Genomic DNA, 21,470 nt, shown 5'->3' with positions numbered 1-21,470 from the left:
CCAAATTAGGAAGTAACCTCAAGAGACAACTTAAATATATTCAAACTTTGATAATGCCTTGAATATAAGCATAACTTTTGTTTTGCAAAAGACACTGCACAGGGCAACTTTAAACATGAGTTTTACTAGTTTGATGTGCATGTAAAGTTCAATGTGAAACACTGATCTTAGATGTTTAGAAATGGCAATTAATAAAAATGTTCAAGACGGTTCAACCTGTTGTTTAACCTCAACTAGATGTTAGTATGTTGCCATAAATGACTCATGTACAGTTTAATATTTATGTAGTATCTATGTACAATCAGTATGTATAGTTTTCCATTTAAAAAAGGTTAAATGTGCATTTGTCATTCATAGAGAAATTTAAATTGTCATCTGCATTTTCTTGCCGTTTATAGTATAGATAATTTCAGTTCCCCTTTTACAGATCCTGGCAATAAATGTCAGAGGAATTTAGAAAAGAAGAAGAAAAAAAAAAAAAAAAAATCAACCCACCAAATTCTACTGCAGAATTTTTTTTTTTTTCTACACTTGTATGGCATTTAGCACCAAGAGGATTAACCAGTCCAAGCGTATGGGAACAAACAATTTTTATTTTATAATGCAAACTGCAACATATGAATTATATTATTTACCCAAAGGAGCAGAAAAAAGGTCATATACCTGTGGCAAATACATCACACAGTCTGTGTTAAATCTAAGTCCAACACAATATTTTCATCTAAACCATAAAGGGAAAAGCCACCCTAAAACAAAATGTACATTCCTTTGATGTCGGACAGTTCATTCTTATTTTGTGAACATAATCAAGTCTCACCCAACACAAAGAGTCTTGTTTTTCCTCCACAGACAGCGCTAAAGGGAACCAGACTTTATATCAAAGTCAGTGATTTGATACGGGATATTGGCAAATATTATTCAGGATCAACAAGCTCAGACATACAGTTGTTGCTCTTGGGTTTCTGATTCAAGTTCTGTTCACAAATTTTAATTGAACTGTGTAATATCATAGGATTCATAAAGTGAATTCATCAGGGTTTTTGCTTTTAGAAGGCATTCTATCAAAGGATTTCTAAGCACGAACATAGCTCAGTGGAACACTGAACCTCAATCAGTTCAGTTATTGCTTAGATAAATAATATTTACTCTACAAGAGAAAGATAAGTTTCTCATTATTCAGATGTATGTATATAAAAAAAAAAAGCAGTTCTAAAATGTTTTATCAAATTGACTTTTTTTTTGGTTGAAAAATCCCTGCGCTGTTGAAACATTTCACCATTTTGTACATCTGCATCAAGTCTTGGAAAGTTTCAGAAAGGATTAATTGATTGGCTGAAAAACCAGCCACGTGACGAAAACAGTGATAGAAGTCTTTTGTAACTCTGGGAAAAAACAGTAAGTAGCACCATGTTCGCTAAGAGCAAGCCAGAAGGTAAAAGGGGAGTTCAGGTGTGCACTTTAATGCTGCGGCTGGCAACAAAAACTGCAGATCCTTCAAAGTCACTTTTTGGTCTTCATTCTCCTCCGTCGTAGTCTGGCTGTGTGCAGCTTATGCAAATATAGTCCTCCAACTCAGCTCGCTCAGCAGACAGTCCCACACAGATCTGGTGGAACCACTGATTGCAGCTACCGTCACATTGGACCCAGTTTACCTGGAAAGCGGTAAGATGAGAAAGAAAGAAAAAAAACAAAAAAAAAACGTGAAAACAAAAACCAATACGTTTAAAGTCTGATCATTAAAACCCTTTCATGTGGTATATTTAGTAGAATGATATAAAACAAACCTCGTCGCCCTCTGGCTCTCTGCACCATGGTGCAGCACACAATGAGTAATCCTCTTCGGAATCTGAAGCAGCGGGGTCAGACACCGGGTGTGTGGGAGAACAAGTCCGCTTGGTTTCTTCGCTCCTCTCTTTGCTCTTCTTAGACTTCTTTTTGCGGCACTTTTTGGCCTTCTCACTGTGCTGCGAATCTGAGCTGTCCTTACGTCGCTTGGTCCTTTTGCTCTGACCATTCCCCATCTCCTTTTTGACACTGGAAACTCCATTCTGTGTCAATACCAATATTACAATAAATATACCAAAATTAGTGATTACATACCAAGTCTGATTGAGAATATGATCTACAAGCAACAGACTTTGCAGCATTTGTCATTACCCTGTTGTGGTGGGGGCTCCCTCTCTGAGACTGTTGGTCCTCTTCTGTGTTGTTCTCACAGGGGGCACTATGTGAGAGCAGGGGGGCCAGTTTGTACAGCAGGTATCTGTACAGCTGCTCGGTTTCAGGCAGAGTGACCTGCAGCAGGAATCCCTCCACCATCAGCTCCTCCAGCTCAGGGCCGAGACCTGTGACAAATATGATGAAAAAAAAAATACAAGTGTGCATAGATGCAAAGTGCCTAAAGCTTTAAAACTTACCCTCGAGTGGAACAGACTGGTGCGCTGTATGAAAATATGAACCGTTTATTTCCTGAGTCAGATGTGAAGATATTCCAGGTCCAGCTCTCCCCTGAAACAAAAAACATGCTTGACAGTGATGGGTGTGTCTACAACGCTAATGTCAAAAATCAAGAGACTCATTTATTCAACTATTTACATTGAGTTATAAAATGTGTTTCCACTGACCATCTTTGATACTTTCTCCAGCACTCCCTCTGTGCAGGCCTGTTGAACTCTGTGCTGCCATCGCACCGTCCTCTCGATGAGGAAGCGCAGGGCGTCCCCTTCTGGCAGCCGAACCCGAATCCTCTGCAGCGAAGCCAACAGGGGCAGGACCTTGTCCAGAGGGGGTTTCCTCGACCGATGGCAAAGTGGGCAAAGCCAGGCTTGGCCGTACCCGAGGTCTGCTGTTGTTGTAATGCAGCCGCAGTGGAAAACATCTCGACAAAGCTCACACTGCATCATGGCACCCGAAGGGGCCTTTTGGCAAACACAAACACTAAGTGCACAACAGTTTTCAGCAGGAACAAGCTTGGACTCATTTGAAGTACGCAGAGCTAATAAGATCTCCATCTCCCTCTGGCGGACCTCAGCAAGAGTGGCCATCTGTAAAATAAAAAATTTTACTCAATAAAAAGTAGTGTGTGTGTGTGTGCACGCACGCACGCACGCACACGCACGCACGCACGCACACACACACACACACACACCATTTAGGATAAATATGGGCCAATTTGGATTAATGAAAGAATTTAGTATTTATTTTGGTAACTTTTTGTTTGCATTTTGAGCCACTCTATTAAGTCACATTAAGTAGCAATTAGCACAACTGTACTGAGAAAAAATGAAGGATAAAAAAACTACAGCTACTCACAGCAGAGGCGGAGTCCTTGCTCTCAGAGAGAACTCTCTCTACATCAAACAGAGACTCCAGTTTTGTTGAAGATTTTTTACTGATCTGTGTAGCTTCCTTTGCTTTTTTAGCTCTTGACTTTTGATGCACGGCCCCTACGTCACATCTCGGACAAAGCACCTGAAAACATAAAAGCAAAGCACATTTTTTTCTTGTCATATTTGGAAAACAGCTTTGAAATGAGCACACCTAATATCTGTTTACCTCAAGGAGAGAGAAAGGAGAGTTTTTCAGTAGGAATGTCTTTGCTGCGCTCTCCTTCCAGGTCTGAACATCACTGACAAGAGCCTCCAATCGACTCAGCGGGTCAAGCCTCACTGGGATGCTCTCTGCTCTGAGAAGCAGCTCAGCAAGGCTGTCCAGCACAGGAATGCGTCCCCCGAGCTGCAAGAGAACACACACAAGATTTAGAATAAAAACTCGACCATCTCAGGCCAAGTGTTAAGTGCCGAGAACATTCAGCATGGCTTAAGTTGAAGTGTACTTCACCTGAAGTGCTTCAGCTTCATGGAGCCATTTCTTGGCCTTGGTGATGGCCTCCTTCAGCTGCAGACAGTTGGGCAGAAAGGCAGGGATGTTTTCTACTTCCTGTAGAGCGGCGTCGAGTGTAGCTATGCTGTGATACGGCCTGTGAAGGGAAATGGGCTTTAGTGAATACAGTGTTCATGTTCAGAATTTATACAATGTTTGATGTTGGAGTGTCATTTGATATTTTGTCTTGTGTGTTTAAATTTTAAATCTTAGTTACATAAGAAAAGATTTATGTAAACATTGAGTATGATATGATCACATGATGTGTTTGCGATGGCAGAGTCTGGTGCTTTACAGCGTGAAGTCTCTGTGGAGTCGTCACAACACCATGATCCCCTTTCCACCACTATCCAGCTCTGCAGACTTGGCACATTTCACTCGGTACTGTTTAAAGTTAAAGCTGAGTTCACGTTTTCACTTCACGTTTGTTTAATAAAGTTACAATTGTAGGGATGTTAAAGTATGAAATTACCGTTTAGATATACCGACTTTACTGTATTTTAGCTAAAGTTACAGGAAGCAAGTTCACAACTGGGACCAATGAATTCTGATTAGTGGCAGATTTCTTGTTCCTTTCATAGAAGAGATGTTCAGAACTAGTAGGTAGTAGGTGTGGTAGCGTGTTTGTCATGGGAAATGGATGGTCTCTCGTCGCTGTAGTTTATTATGTTTTTCAGGGTAAATTGATATCTTATGCTGAAACTTTGTCAGCCTTGACACTATCGTTTCTGAAGATTTGATATAAAAAAAAAAAAAGGTAATAACTTTGAAAAAGGATAAGAACAAAAACAATTATAGGAAAAAAAGCTGTATTATCTATTGGACCTAGAACCTGGACCTAAGCCCCAGTGCAGCTCAGTGTCCTCACCTGGCTTCCATGAGGCTGAGCACCCGCTCCTCCCACTGCTCAGACACCGTCAGCAGCTCCTGCAGACGAGCCATGGCTCTCTCCACAGAGCTGTGAGGGGCCAAGCCCACGCCCTGGTCTATCAGCCTACGCATGGTGTCCAGACAGAGGCTTTCTGGTCGGCTGCTGGCTTGCTGCACGGCCTCCAGCCAGCGCGCCTGCTCCAGTCTCTCCCTCAGCAGGGCCAACTGAGGCAGCTCCACGTCCAGGCCCAGGCTCACATCCAGCAGTTCCTGCAGCTCCAGCGGGCTGGGCGACTCATCAGATAGGAGGCGCTGGCTGCGCTGCTGGAAGTCATCCACCCGGGTCAACAGGTCCTAGGGGGGGGGGGGGGGGGGGGTCACATTCAACAGGCATTTAGGGTGGATATTTGACTACAGAGACAAGACTTGATTCAAAAACAAATCCAAATTCACTTACATAAACCAAAGATTCAGAAATTGTAAAGTGAACATGTGATGACACAGAAATGTTAGGAGAGCTTTAATGTTTGCTAATTTCTCAAAGGAACCAATTCAACTTTAATGATGACTTACAGATCTTTCTTTTTTTGACAAATTCTTGAATTGAGATCAGTTGCCACTCATGAAATGAGTCCTTCTCATGAGATATCAACTTAAATTACTTTTAGGATTCAGGTAGTCATGTAAAGAAGAATGTGTCTAATCCAAGCTAACCTTCAGTAAAGGAGCCTGTCGGATGTTGCACGGCAGGTTGTCGAACTGTCGGACAAAAGACCTCAGCTCCTCAACAGTCAACTCGTTCTGGTTTTGAGACTTTCCTCCTCCAGAACGATACCTGAAATACAAACACAACTCTCAGGAAAATGACAGAATTGTCTTTAACAGCGAAAAAAAAGAAAGAATGTTTATAAACTACAACGCTAGAACCTTGAAATTAAAAGTCTGCGTTCTGCAACCTTTGTTTTAAAAAAATGCAAACCGTAATAATGTTAATAAAAATAACAATAATAACAAGGTCAATAACAACCACAAAGTGTGACGCATTATGGGTCAGAATGATTTTTATGGATGGGTGATTGATGGTCTTATTCTGATTCATAGACAAGTCAAAAAGTTGTGTTACAAAATTTGAATCTAAACCAACAGTGTCAAAATCTATTTGACGTACCTCGTCTGCCTCTTTCCATTGAGAAGCTGTTGTGCCATCACAGCAACTTTTTCAGCCTCTGAGACAACTTTGCGTAACCGATCCAGGAGGCTGATTTGTGGAAACGCCCTTGTTTCTGCCAGCTCCACCAGGCTGTGAAGCTCTTCCAAACCTGACCAGAAAGCAAAGTATAAAATATAAGGTAAAGTAATATAATACAGTGAGAGTAGTAATGACTATCTCCTTAAAATGAGGACTTTATGATGTTTGTAGTACAGAATGTTTTTTCATGGACTTCTAACCTCTTTTCTTGTTTCCTTTGTTCTCCAGGATGTCCTGCACACTACAGAGCCAGTCTTTATAGGACTCTGCACGCAGCTTCACTGATGCCATCATGGGATACAACTCATCCAGTGTAAACTTGTAACTGCAGGGAAAGACAAAACAAGGAAATTAATGTACAAAAGATGTTTGACATTGTTAAGGTTCAATGAAAAGTTATATTTCTCCTACCTAATGCCAAATGTAAATGACACTTTTGTCTGAATTTACTTTAGATGGGAAACTGGACATAGGAAGGCAGCCAGGCTTTTTTATCTTTTTACATTTATTAGCTGATTTTCATGAGAGTAAGCAGGGAATTTTGTTTATTTACTTGGTGATAGAAATATTTCAATTCAGACAAAAATTGAAACTGGGGCTAATTTTTACTAAGTGCCGTGTGCTGGGTCTTTCACAGTTAAACACCTTTATTTCACTCTTTATGTAAGAACATGTCATCACAGCTGCCAACTTCTGCCAGTTTGTTTCTCGCATTATTGTTTTGGCTGATGATAAAGGAGCTGAAAACCTGATGCAAGCAGCTTTAGGCATGCCCAAAAGGTAGCTTCAGCTGATGCATATTTTGACTGATATTACGATATGATTCAAGATATTGGAGGGAATGATAATTTTTATTGTCAATCTTATTTTCATTAACAAACATTAAAATTAAACAATTCAAATGATTATATTGTGATTTTAACAAATTATCTGTACTAGGCATGAAAATTAAAAAAAAAAAAAAAAAAATCATCACTATAGCATAGTAATATATTCCGTGGAAATACTGTATCAATACCCAGACGCTAGGTATCGATCTTTTATTATATATGCGTTGGTTAGTTTGTCTGTTTGACAATCCTGTTTTGCAGCAGTAAAAGTGAAGTGAGATGAACAAACAGAGAAATGTATCTTTTTAGATAAAACAGATGTTGACAAAGTTTCCTTTTGAGGACATCATTTGAAATTGGGAAAAATTTCAAGATGGAAAAAAGGAAATAAATTGAAATATATTGCACTATGTTTAAAATCACAATAATATTGTATTGTGACATAAGTATTGTTTTGATATTGTATCGTGAGGCTTCTGGTGAGTCTCACTCCTAATCTGTACCAACCTAAGATGTTTTCTTTAGTCTGTAGGATACAATTTGAGGTTTGACACACAATTTGCTTTTGAACAAATACAGTATTGCGAGCCCCCCCTGCAATTTGGATTTGCACTAGTCCATATTGTGATTTGGATAAAATTGCAATTAACTGTGCAGCACTAATGCAGAGGATTCATAATAGTACAACAAATAAAAACATAAATTAAATTCAGAAGCGAGTATGTTCAGTTGTTGCGGTTAATGGAGACTCACTGGAGTGTAAGGTTGCTATGAGGACATGAGCAGAGGTCCCGGGTGTGGTACAGACAAACCCTCTTGCCAGGACTGCAGGCACAGGTGATGCCAGACAGGTAGCAGGTGGTCCGACACTTGCTGCACTGCCGCTCCTCATCTGGGAGCACCTCATAATCAACTTGTAGAGATTGCACCACACCCTGGGGAAAACAATTCACAGTCAGACCGAGGAGACGTGGAAACATGACAGCTGTGCAGGCAGAAAAAGTCTCTAGTGTATCCTTGACACATCATTAAGCGTGTATCAGCTTTGCTATAACTGCTCCACAAGACCTAATACAACAAACTAAATAATGAGATTCAGACCTTTAATTCAAACAATTTTCACTGTTAAAATGTGTTCCGTTCCCTTCAATCAAGTTTGTGACCTATTAACCGTTTGGAATGATATGCAACTTTCAAGATCACTCACTTTACCTCCTGGATATCTATAATGTGTGCTGAAATATTAAAACTACATTGTGCCGTCGTTGAACTTTTAAATCTACTGTACTAATAAATAAAAGAAGAGACAATAGATCCTTAAGACAAGAACTCCTCACCATCTTGTTAATCTTTTCTCTAAGTCGTTGTTCTTCTTGGACCATTACAGTCATCTCCTTCTGCACTGCTGACGCCAGCTCCACATCCATTGTGTCTGCTTTATAGGCCATGTTACAAACCATCTCGTCATGTGAGAAGACACAGTACCTGCTCAGCTGCCGATAGTGGGTCACACATTCACGGCCGATAGGCATCTATCAAAATAAATAGACAAGTTTGAGTTTACTAAATTTGGATTAAAAGGATTAAAATTGTTTTATTCATGTTTTGTAAAAGCACTTTGGTATACCCTCGGCATGAAAGGTGCTATATAAACAAAGTCATCATCATACAATTTGTTACAATTTTTGTTTCCCAACAATTATTTTATTAGCATACCTCTCTCTCATATATACATAGACACATATATATATATATATATATATATATATATACACACATACATATATATATATATATATAATATATATATATATTATATATATATATATATATATATATTATAATAATATATAATATATATTCTGTTTCTCAGTTAAATCTAGGTGCATAAACGTAACTCTTACTGTGTAACACCATGACATGAATCAAGTGAATCTGGTATTGTGAAACAAGAGTAGTAACAGATTTCCTTACCCAGTCCATGGTGCAAAAGTTGACAGCTTCAGCAAAGTTGAAGCCCTGGTTGAATCCGCTGTGGTATGCTCGGGGGAAAGTGATGACAAACTCGCCTGCACATTGGTTGGTGCGATAAATCTAGTTATCAGTAAGAAAAGAAAAAGGAGATTAAAAAAAATAATGATTTGTTATAAAGAGGGTACTGAGCCTGACAACCATGAACCCAGCTAAGTTCTGATGTCTTGAATTAGATTAGTTTTTATTAAAAATCTAGAATTTGATCTATTATGTACTTCAAGTAAAAGATTTTCCCCCCCAAAAAACAAGACAAGACACTGCAACATGTTTAAAATGTGTATCAACTTTGTTGATGCCAGAGGAGTATCATATTTGATTTATATAATAAGTGCCACACTTTGTTGTGCAACTGTGATGTGTGATATTTAAATGTAAGGAGTTTCATCATTACACTCAGCAGACAATGAGCTTGCTTTGTTTCACACATTTAAATGTGATAATTAATAAGTAAGTGCAACAGTCAGAACAGGTTACCGGGACGCCGTTGTTCATCAGCGTGTTGGGATTCATGATGGTAACCAGCTGGTGAAGGAGGTCTGGCTGGGACTCAAACAGCTCTGGTGCCAGGTTCTTCATGACTGACTCCAGGTGCTCTGCGGCGTAACCAGGCGCCCCATACCACGTCTTTGGCTCCCCCCTGCAAACATCATCCACACTGTTAGTGAAAAAAGTGTTGCCACACAAATTTCTTTGAAGACACACAGAGACACAAAAAAAACACACAATCATTTTTCAGAAAAAAAGGATACATAAATGTCACATACTCAAAAAAAGCTAACATGCACATTATACAATGTTTTGTAGGAGGTTTACAAAACTGCATTTCTTGTGAAAGGACCAGTATGTTCCTCGTGTAAGAAAGTCAAACTTCTACATTAAATCACTATAAAAAGATACACAACAGAGTTTAGGGAGAGTGCACTCTACCAGTGAAGATAGTTTATGGAGTAGCTCCAGTGGTCCTCAATATGCCAGCAGAAGGAGGAGAAGCACATGCCCACATACAGCCAGGGCAACTTCATCCCACAGATGTCGGCTGTAATGTGAGTCAGCACAGAGGAATCCAGCACCGGCATGTTGTTCAGGTTCCAGCCGCTGCTCAGGTAATGCTGCAGGTGAGATAATGTACTCCACTTTACTTTCTACTCAAATATAGCCGTGTTCAGCTGGCATTATAGTGTTTATCACTGGGAAAACCAATTTTTCCAGCTAACCAGCCAAAAACCTGCGAATTGCTTTAGGAAATACTGAAAGTTGTTTTGAAAAACAACATTATTTGTAGTACCTCAATGTTATTATTGCTTTGATGATCAAAGTTTGTGATGTATTGTGGGTGGGCATGTTTTTAGACATGTTGTATGAAAAAATGGTTGGGGAAGTAAACTATTATATACAATTCCCCCTTTACAACTCAATGACCACTTATATTTTCAGGTTTTAGAGAGACAAAAGGTATATATATATATACACACACTTAAAATTAAAACTTGATTCTGCCCGTAAATGGATGTTATACTTCATCCCTAAAACAGCAGGCAGATTGTACCTTATCCTCTGGAGAGACTTCAAAATGGCTGGTACTCAAAGGGAAACCACTTCCAAACTCCTTGGAGGCAATGTCTGCTCCATACTCCACAGTGACATCCTCCTCTATGGTGCTGACGAGACGCCAGAACTCCTTCTCCACTAGCTCAGTGGGAACCATCTAAAACACACAAGGAGATGACATGGTGGGGGGGTGGGTTACTGTCAGATAAACAGGACCATCTCTGAAGTAAAGCATTCCTTTGTTACAGCCCATGGTTATAAAACAGAAGTTATGGTGCCTTCAGGACTGTTTTCCCTAAAGATCTTCCAAAGTATGCCTTATAAATAGAACCATTACCAATTATTAAAATAACTATTGTGTGAATACAAATAACTTTTGCTTCCACTGTGCCAAACATGTCCTAATTAGCGTATTGGCCTGAATATAGGAAAATCCTGATTATAAGACAACCCCCCCCCCCCCCTCTTCTTCAAGACAATTTTGAAGAAAAAAAAAGAAAAAGAGAAAAGACAAAATCTTGTTTTTATTAAGGAAATCATCCCACAGAACGTCAGCCTCACTGCCCAGCTGCTCACTATTTGGCACCATCTGCTGTTGTGAATATATTTTGACATTTAAAACGCAGAATGTACTGTAAGACGACCCCACTTTTTTAGACGTATTACCAAGAAAAAAACCAACCCGTCTTATATTTAGGCCAATACGGGAGAAGGGAAACCTCTTCGTTATTAATTAACAAGTGATGCAAACTCACATGAACTGGCATGTTGAAATAATCAGACTTGAATGAATCGGCCATGTCTCCAAATGCCTGGAGGGTGTAGCTTCTGCTGGCCTGCTCAAAACCAAAGGCAACAGGAGGTTTGCAACATTCCTGTAAAAAGATGAGAAATTAAGTTAAAACACTAGGGAGTTGTATTATATTTGTGAATATCAGGCAGATGATTACACACTTCCCTGCCAGGATTATGAGTGCGGAACTCAGAAGTTGAAGCTGGAAATGACGTCACACCTGAGTTGAATGTGTTGGGTTTCATTGTTTTCATTAGCTCTAGCCAGGTTAGCCGTTGTTAGGAATGCCAGTTTGTAACAACGCAATACGCAGATTTTTTGTGCATACAAACAGCGTAACATCATGTCCACAGATAGAAGATGGACAGCACGACTGAATGTGTACGACTGATTTATTGAGACAAAAATAAAACAGAAGTGCTTATAACTATGTTACTACAACTTATGATGCACGGAGAAGCCATGTTGGATTTTTATCTTGGGTTACTTAGTGGTTGTCAGGGGGCGTGGTTCCGACTTTGACCTCGGAAATACGACTTCCAAGTACAAATGGAACACACTATAAGCTCCCTGGAGGTGCAGCTCACCTGAGCCAGGCACTTTGGGCATCTCCAGTCGCCTTTGGGAACGTCGTGGAGGGGAGGGATTAGGCAGAAGATGTGATAGCTGTCATCACAGCCATCACACAACAGCAGGCGGTCCTCAGCAGTCCCATTGCCACAAACCAGGCACATGTACTGGTCCACCTAACGAGGAGGGACCATTTTAAGTGCTGCCTTTGTCCAGCAATGTGCAATTTTCTCTGTTGTGTCATTCACAGCAGAGTTACAACACTACAGCATTGAAACATGTTTTTTACTGGCACAATATTGGAATTATGGTGATGTAAGCCAAGATTTTTAAAACAAAACAATAGACCTACTTTATTCGAGGGAGGTTTCTTATCGAATACGGTTTCTTCATAATATGTTGGATGTTGAATGGGTTCCCGTTTGACCTCAGTGATTGACATCCTCACTGAAAGACACATGGGAAGGCTCAATGAAAGGTTTAAGATTCTCCAATGATGTCACTCATCATATCCGACACATTCCCCTTTTTTATCTATAGTCAAAGCAGCACTGCATGCTTTGTTCTTACCAGGTTCTTGTTTGCCAGCAAAGATTCCCATCCTCCTCCTAAGATTGGGACGACTCTCACCTGGTTCGGTTTTAACACAGCCCCTCTGTCAGCGTCATAGTCAGAGAAAAAACAAAACAAAGAGTGAGACAGAGCGAACAGGTGTTTATTTTAGTGGGTCCTCAAAAATATATGAGGGATACTCCATTACATCAGAAAAAAAAAAATGTCAAAAACATATGGCTTCACTATTAAAGTGCAAAATGGCCACAGTCACAATATATATCAGCTGGTTATCTGTCAAAGTATTCCAGTGTGGATTGCATACGAGTATAAACATACACTTGAACATGCATATATTAAGAACATACATTAGCATATCATACACATATTGAATTAAACATAGCACAAGTAATTATGTGTGAGAGAGAGAACTCACTTCGGATCTCATGCGTTTTGCTCGGCGAGCAATGCTGCAGGTCTCCTGAGGCTGGACAGACTGCCGCTGCGGCAGGTCGTGAGGAGTGTACTCCTTATCTTTAGTGTCATTGGTCAAGGTGGCTCTCTGCAAAGAGAAATAGGTGAATGTGATGAAAGTGCCTTCATATATTATACTTCTTCAAAGACAATACACAGGAAATGCTATTATGAATGTGGGGAACTAAAGACAAATCTCATTAAAAAAAACTGTGTTCCTAATATTTCAATACTGTATCAGTGATTTTATTCTTGTCAGTTCTAGTTTTATGACACAGAGAACACCAGTGCTACCAAGGTTAATTTAAACCAAATCAATTGGTTCCTAATCTTTTAGGAATGTGATGCAGGAAAACTCACTTAAACACCAAAAAAAAAACCATCCTTAGAGTATTAAGTTATGTGCTAAATGAAAGGCCATACTTTTCTTTCTACAACTTTCTCAGGACTAAAAACTAAGACAAGATCAAAGGACCGCTTTAATTCAATTAAAGTAAAGATGTTCCCAAATTATAATGCTGTCAACTATCATATTATACTTAATACTGTGTGTATTAAGCTGGTAAAGAAAGAGTTCTAGTCACCACGTGTGGTTCATACTAATAAACTGTGAAACTTGAAAAAGGCAATTCCAATCAACATCCACTCAATTTCAAACAATTCTAAACAAGTTGCTCTGCTGGGAAAAGCAAACCTAAGCGATAGGGGACGTACAGGCAGATTGTCTCCAGTCTGGAACAGGTTATATGGGTAGAGGATCCTCTCATAGTGGGCCCGCAGATGGGAGCCAATAGCCTTGCCTGGAGCAAAGCCCAGCCTGACTGATATCTTAGTCCAGCGCCGCTCTCTGCAGACGGCATCGAAACCTCCCTCTTCATTCACCAGCTTGGACAAAGAAAAATGTAATATTCAGTCTGTATGTGAGAAAACTTGTTTCATTGTGAATTTCTTAAAACATACAAAATTAAATCTTTATAGAGTCCTGATATTAAAACCAGCCAGGATTTGCACGCACCTTATTCAGCTGGTAAAGATCCAAAATCTTTCTTTCCACGTGAGGGATTTTCAGAGTGCATCCTTGAAGCTCCCAGAACTTTGCTATTTGATCCAGGAAGTTAAGCTTAACCCTGGTCTGAGCCTGAAAGTATAGTGAAAAGAAAATGGCGTTTATTGAACATTTTCATTGTTTATTCTTTATCAACATAATAACAAAACAGCTCAACAATAATTCACCATATATATTAAAGCTTTAAATTGTTTGTTTTACATTGTTTGAGAAAATGGACAAAGATGGGAACAGTGTGGCAATAAAAATACCAGAATGAATACATTTTTATTTACCAAATACCCCCATTTACACTTACCACATTTTATGTGTCTTAAATATATAAACATAATAAATAAATGAATGTACCTCCAACTCATTAAGTCTTTGTATCCGTGGTGTGAATTTCAGTCTGTCAACATCACAGGCAAATGGTGGCTGCCATTCCTGAGAAATTTAAAATAAAATAAAAAATAAATAAAATCATTTGTAAATGACACCAAATCTTGGATGGGTACCCTGAAACAAAATCTGATGTGTTAGAAAGAATACATCATGTACAATTACCTTACTACTAAACACCACCCATTCTGAACATACAAGTCAATGCAGTTGTTCAGTAACCCTACAGGCAAAAGCACAGGAAGTCATAGTAGAGTGTCTGTGCAAACATGCTGTGCACAGGAAATCAGGTTGGTCAGTAATTTCTAGTAACGGTTTATTACATGCAAAACCACACTAAAATTTAAAAATATCTTCAAAATGTGTTTGTCTTATTCATCAAATAAACAATATCCCCAGGATGTCATTCCACGAAACATACAAAACTATCACATTGCTGCCTGTCGCTATGTGAAGGCGTTAACCACACCAACGTGACCACACCATCTGTCTTACTGACAGATGAAACACTGACATGTCTGATATCAATGCACTTTTCTTTCACTGTATTAAAACAAAAACCTACTCATGCTGGATCACACAACATCCGGCAAGACTATTAATTATTATACTTTGTAAAAAGAGATTATGCACTGGTAAACAAATGCAGTAAATAAGATAACCAGTTCCTTTGCCTATCCCATGTAACAGAAGCCCTACAATATCATCATCCTCATCATCATCCAAGACTAGAGAAGACGGTGTTAGTGGTGGCTCAAGAGAATTATTAAATGTGTGATACCACACTCCTGCTGAATTGTCAAGCCTGAGGATATTAACAAAATGAGAGAAAAACAACTCGAGAAATTGGGTGAGTGTGATGGAAAGTGTGCTATCCTGGATAATATGAAGTTGATAATGATTTACAATTATATTGTTACTTTGGTAGCTAAAAAACTGTTAGTATGAACAAAACTCTAAACTGTTAAATGTAGAGTTGAAATAATCCAGCTATTTCTTCAAAGATTTCCTACATCCCAGATTAATTTCTGATACTGTGGAACAGACAGAAATACTTATTTTAGCAGATAAGTTTCAGATTTGCCCTTCATAACAGAATGCAAGAAAAAGCTGACAGAGCACTAGCCAGTTTCACACCGTTTAAGGTGTTCACTGAAATCTTTGAATCTTCTACATGAATCCATAAACTGAAAGTATGTATAGCCACGCCTGCTCTGCCACAGCACTGATTGGATGGTTACTTTTTCCTTTGATGTGGTCAGATTCTGGGCTCAACAATGGGAAAAAAAACAAAACAAAAAAAACAGACCACATAATGAATACCAATCTTAAACAGATGAACCGAACAGGCTTTTTTGCACGATACACAGTATGTGTTTGATTTTTACATATTTAAGTGCATTTCATTCAATCTTATTACGGAGTAATTCGTAACTGACACCGCATTGCAATGAAAAGTGGGCATGCCAAGTTGGCATGCAAGATGTGTAAACTGATCATGCAAAATTAGGCCACAGCTCTGGGTCTAATTCAAACTTTAATTAGACCAATATTTCTTAATTGGTACAGAAGCATATAGTTCTTTTTTTTTTTATTGTCAGCATTTTTCTTTCTGACCACCTGCTGCATGCAATGTTACTGTGGCATTAGCACTAGAAAAAGTCAAATGTGGCACACAAGATTTACTGGGTCTGGCCAGGCCTTTTTTCTTACTAGGATGGAAACACTGGTCAGAGTAGGGACAACAATGGCCGCATTAACACAACCTTATCATCTGTAGACAAAGCTGGATTAGAACCACAATTGCCCTGGCACAAAAGAAAACCAATCGCTTTGAAACATATGGAACTGCACTGTTTTTTTGCTGTTGCCATCCTTAACACACAAATCTGACCACACCAGTTAAGAGTACGAGTGCAGTTTTGGTCTGAACACGACAAGCCTTCCGCCAAGCACAAAATGAGAAATACAGGTGGTGACTTGTTAACCACAAACAGCCTTAAAAATGCTAATCATTTGCATATGTGCTACTAACGTCTACAGTCAAAATGTGACCAGTGCAACTCCTTAGAGAATTAACTCTAAAGAAGTACTGTGCACCCAGAAATCACTGATCAAAAACAGGTTGTGATGCAATGTCTTCTTCCCATCTAAAAAAAAAAAATCTTGGTTTATACTCGTGAAAAGTAAACAAAGACAGAAGATCTCAAGCCAGATAAAATAAAAAAAATAAAAACACAGGACATTGCATGTAGATACACGGTGTAAAACTTTGCCATCGAGGATGCCCCATGTCCTCTTTATACAAACAAACACAAAACAAACAAACATTCACATATTTCCACTCTCTCAGATTCCCATTGCTAAAGGATTTAAGGTTGTTTATTGGGTTGTTTGGCCCACACATCACCCTGGAGCCAAATTCTGTTCTGAATGTTTAGTAGAAAATGCTGGTGCGTGACACAGGGCTGCAGACAATGGTGCTTACATAGAATTTGACTAAAAAGAAAATGTCTCTTTTTGGTATCAATTTTGGTATCAAGAAGCAGGCATTATAATTAAACTTGTTGGATATGCTGCTTCTTACCATATATCGGCATTTAGTTAAAAAAAAGAAATCATTACCCTGCATTTTTAAAACCCTTTATAAAGTAAGATATACCCAGTAAAATACATACTTCTTACCATGATAATTTAGAGCTGTCTGTTCAGGCTAGAGTGTAATAGCCTATAGCTCTGTGTCTTAAGTATGATACTTCTTAATTAGAAAAAAAATCTCTATATAAAGAGATTATGCTCAGTCAAAATAATTCAGTAAATAAGATAACCAGGTCCTTTGCCTATCCCATGTAAACATAGCCCTAGACTATCAGCATCCAATCTTTGTCAACAGCTTTTGTTTACATGACCTGTCCACTTTCAGCCATGCCTTCAAATCATTTTTTACAGTCTATGCTTCAAATCCAGGTTTCTTTTTGGATGAGCAAACACCAAGCAGTCTCCGACCCACCCTTTTTTTGGTCACGTTGCAGCCCATTCACTCCTACCCGTGCTGTTTAGCCGCATAAAATGGGCTTTTACAGCTTGCTTATTTCTTCTAAACATGAGTCTTATGTTATCTGAGAGTATACACATTACAAAAAAAAAAAAAATCCATCCATGACCTTAAACTGACACATTGATAACAGTCAGAAATTATGTCATCGGTCATGATTTTATCATTTATTCCAATAGAATTTGCTCTTTATCTAATTTGCGTGGAGGCTTGACACACCCTTGAATAAGATTACCCCCTTCTTTTATCCCAATGTATCAGAAATAAGGTCAATGTAATTTTGGGGAAAGGTCTATAACTAACGTTACTTTCTGTCCTGAAATACTTAATATTTGACTCATGCGAGGTGTTAGAGAAGTATGGATTATGGCATAATAATCATCCAATTAGAAAATGATTATATATATATATATATATAAAGTCCAAGAGTTGTTTTCATGATATAACGTTACTATGCCAGTTAGCTCACAAACTAGCTAACACTGTCAACAATCGGAGATGGCCGTGATCAACTAGGTTTCAAACATGTTAAAGCTATGATAACAAACAGAGAAACAGAGGATCCGTTGAGCTCCGTGTTATAAAGCGTCCCTTCTCTCCATAAACAGTTGGTCACCAAGCACGTAGCTACGTAACGTTAGCCAACGTTACGTGTCAGACAACTGCAGCTTTAAACAGGCCTGATTAACGTTAGCTAGGTCACCTCATACTGGCTAAATTGGTCGTCGAAACCTGCTGGGGAAAGTTAAGCTATACATATAACTAGCTAACTGTTTAAAAGTTCTGGGCAAATCATTAGTTAAAATCTTGGTGAGCTAGCTAATGTCCGTGCGGCCAGTCCAGGACGCATTTCCTACTGCGCTAACGTACACACTTTTATTTGCATACAGGAAAACTTCAGCGTTTGAATATTATTATTTTTAGAAACGTGTTCTTTAGGCTAGTTAAGTGGTATATACATAATAAATACATGTCTGGAAGGTAAAAAGCTAATCAGGAAACAGATTTCTCAGTCTGAAAATGCTTTGCTATCGTTGCAAACACAACACACTAAGCTCTGGCTAGCTGACAATTCAAGTCGGAGCCGCAATCCGCCATGTTGAAAGCGGTCTAAAAACACAACTTTGCCTGCTAAATTATAAACAGCAGCTGAGGCCAACATACCACGCCAAAAAAGCCTCGAATAACTGTCAAAATGAAGAAATACTCACCGGCGGCGGTCGGACCTTACAGATGCCAGTTTTCTCTGCAATGGGTCGTATTTTGTTGATGTACGCAAAAGGGTCGGCAAATTCCTCCCAGCTGGGCTCAAAAACAGGGCACTCCGGAGGGGGAATGAACTCATTCAGCTGTGGTTGAGTCATCGTTGCATCTTCGTTATGACTGCAGCTGAAATATTTTTATAGTCCTCACGCCGAATATGCTCGATATTAATTTTCTGTCTTTCAGTTCATGTCCACTCTCTCCACTCATTGAACTCAAAGACGAATTATCTAGTTGGAGATGAGATGTGACAGCCAGTGACGGTGTACCTCCGCTTCAAAAAGTAGACACCGCAACCTACAATCATTTTTACACAGTTTGATGTTATATCGCATGTAAACACACTATTTAGGCATTATTAAATTTGCCAATACTTATTGTGTATATAATTGTTTTTTAACGTCAGTGATACAGCTTGTTCGTATCGTTTTAAATTCGTGCAATGCCTTAAGGTCTGAGTAAACACCTTTAACGTCATTTCAATCTACTTTAATACCGTTCCAAAATAAACTATAATAGAGTTTGCTCTCACACAATTAACACTTTGTGATCACAGTTCTTTACAGTTAGCGATTATACACTTTATTGGTTCCGTGGTTTCCTATCAGATGATTGACCCTCTGTTGGATGAGTTTGATTCGTGCACCCTTTTGGCACGCGGGTGTACTGTGTCGAGTCAGTTTACAAATAAAGGGATTAGCTGCTTCGGCTCTTCCTTACCCCGCCCGGCTTAGCCCGAATAATAAACGTATCAGACGGTACATTGGGTTTTCTAATCGAACACACCCACTAGATCATTGCGCACAAACCGGCACTTCGTTTTTAAATGGTCTAGAGGAGCTCGTTGATTGGTAGAGACTACACTCATATGTTGATAGTTCAGCTGTCTATGGTTTAATAATAAACATTTTAATCAACTCATTTATTCTTTAATGACTCCTGAACGCCTCAAGCTTAAAGTAGAGCCTTTATAATATCGTAAAATACTATAGTTTGAAAATGTGCCACACTTTTGACTATGGTTTAATCATCTGTTTACATTTTTTCCCCCATTTCTCCCCAATGTGCACAAGGCCAAATGTTGAAAAGTACCAATAATATAGAAAAAGAATACGTACTTTCTTTACCTAGGCTGCACATTCTGAGGTTAACCATTTTACTATTATTTAATTTGGGTCTGCATTCAAATATGTTAAATACTTAGATTTTATATAATTACATTACTGTTGTTTTTCATCGTTCACACATTTACATGCTGTTGTATTGTTTGTTTTGGGACATTGTTAGTCATCTAGAGTTGTTTATGTATTGTGGTTGTCTAGCATCTGTTGACATCTGTCTACTTTGTCTAATAACTTAACTTAATATTGTTTGTCAAGCTTTCACACAATCGTACACTACTTTTTAATGAGCAACAGTTGTGTCATCTGCTGATTCATATGTTTCACCCAGTATACGAGACTTGATTTGAATGTCCCTGTTCTCTATTTCGTTTGAAATTCCCTTCACACAGGACAGGTGTCTTTCAAAGTCAACTGAATATATTTAAAGGTGCTCAAAATTACTCCCACAACAAACTTTGGATCACCACAAGTCATCTGTTTGGTTTTGAGTATTAAGTAATAATTAGGTGCATACATTTTCTCAAAAAGCATATACGGCCCTGACATATTAATGTTAATGATACACATCTGTATAATTGCTGTTTCTCCACTCCACATATATTCTCTAATGCCCTTTTTTATAGTATTCTGAACACAATGCTCTACATCCATAATGGGATTTTTGTTTGAAAACATACTAAGGGAAGCAAACAGCTCCACCATGTAGTCTGCTGACTACCACCACTGCCACTGATTTGGTGGTGTCCAGCTGCCAGGTGTCCTTTAGTTGATAAGAGCACATCACACACAAACTAATGACCACACATATAGGAGACGCCACAAAGTAAAAGATGCATGTGTCAAATAATGAATCACCACATCTAGTGGCAAAAAGGAAAATTACACCTTAAAATGATGACTGTGGAGGTTTATAAGGCTGGTTCACCCATGCTGTAAACTGTTTTCATATGGAGTATTTCTTCAGTGAGTATTATTTGCAGGTAGCAGTGAGGTATGTGGAAAAGCCAGAATAATCCATACATTGACTCTTCTTAAATACAAGTTTAGAACTCTATGAGCACCACAAACAAAATAATATTCATATCTGCAACCTAAAACTAAACCAAAAGGTACAAAAACAAAAGGCATAGACTTGCCTTGTTGTGTACTTGAAGAGTTGTGCGACCATGCGTGTGCTTTAGTAACAAGTCTATAACTGAAAAAGGTTTTTGTTTTTTGTTTGTTTTTTTTAAACATGGAGCAAACTGAATGTCAGGCTATGATGCACATTGCAAATAACAAAAAACAATACAGGGAATTTTCGCCCTGTATTTTTAGGTTACACAAATCGGGACATGCTTTTTCTCAACAGTCCTTGTTTAGGGATACAAACAATAATTGTTTCAGTAGTGAATATAATTAACTAATAATTATCTATCAAAAATGTTTTCAGTGAATAGTTTTACTTGGAAAATCTCGACCAAAAGGATAAAACTCAAAAGCAGTTAATTTACATTGATACAAAGACAAAGTAAAGCAAGACATACTCATATTTGTGAAGCTTGAATTAGTGCTTTGTATTTTCAATTGCATTTAACGAGTCATCAATGATCAAAGGTTTTTACTGTCAATTGATTATTCTGATTGTACTTAACTATTTTTTATAGATTTAACAAGCACTAACTCATGTTAGGATGGATTTTCATCACATAAATCCAACTGGAAGTGATTTCTTTCATGGGTTAAAAGACCCTGATGTGGGGGAACTTACATCACATTATCCAGGAAACACCTGCAGGA

General features: G+C 38.5%; 1 protein-coding gene across 1 annotated transcript; it reads right to left on the bottom strand.

Annotated features, from left to right (window-relative positions):
• Nucleotides 1-573: 573 nt before the first annotated feature.
• On the bottom strand, nt 574-18,668 carry LOC116687211 (lysine-specific demethylase 5B-like). The gene is made up of 27 exons (XM_032512350.1): nt 18,516-18,668; nt 14,217-14,294; nt 13,818-13,940; nt 13,517-13,687; nt 12,765-12,890; nt 12,347-12,431; nt 12,129-12,223; nt 11,794-11,952; nt 11,169-11,288; nt 10,412-10,570; nt 9,793-9,974; nt 9,340-9,502; nt 8,806-8,925; nt 8,169-8,363; nt 7,585-7,766; nt 6,202-6,326; nt 5,921-6,071; nt 5,467-5,587; nt 4,751-5,106; nt 3,841-3,979; nt 3,556-3,735; nt 3,313-3,471; nt 2,625-3,044; nt 2,418-2,508; nt 2,158-2,345; nt 1,785-2,048; nt 574-1,652 (listed from the first exon to the last, which is right to left on the bottom strand). The coding sequence occupies exons 1-27, from the start codon at nt 18,666-18,668 to the stop codon at nt 1,515-1,517; spliced, it is 4,443 nt and encodes a 1,480-aa protein (XP_032368241.1). The 3' UTR covers nt 574-1,514.
• Nucleotides 18,669-21,470: the final 2,802 nt, after the last annotated feature.

The sequence above is a fragment of the Etheostoma spectabile genome, chromosome 4 (genome assembly GCF_008692095.1).
Source record: "Etheostoma spectabile isolate EspeVRDwgs_2016 chromosome 4, UIUC_Espe_1.0, whole genome shotgun sequence".
Lineage (NCBI taxonomy): Eukaryota > Metazoa > Chordata > Actinopteri > Perciformes > Percidae > Etheostoma > Etheostoma spectabile.
Note: the sequence above shows the minus strand (reverse complement) of the source record. Positions and strands in the feature narration are given on the sequence as shown.

What these genes read in the sequence shown, in the direction of transcription:
- LOC116687211 (XM_032512350.1), bottom strand. Translation starts at nt 18,668, where the DNA reads ATGACTCAACCACAGCTGAATGAGTTCATTCCCCCTCCGGAGTGCCCT. An exon ending in ACTTTTGCACCATGGACTGG is followed by an intron (nt 8,364 to 8,805) that starts GTAAGGAAATCT and finishes TTATTTTGATAG; the next exon opens with ATGCCTATCGGCCGTGAATG. An exon ending in GACAGGCTCCTTTACTGAAG is followed by an intron (nt 5,107 to 5,466) that starts GTTAGCTTGGAT and finishes CCCCCCCCCTAG; the next exon opens with GACCTGTTGACCCGGGTGGA.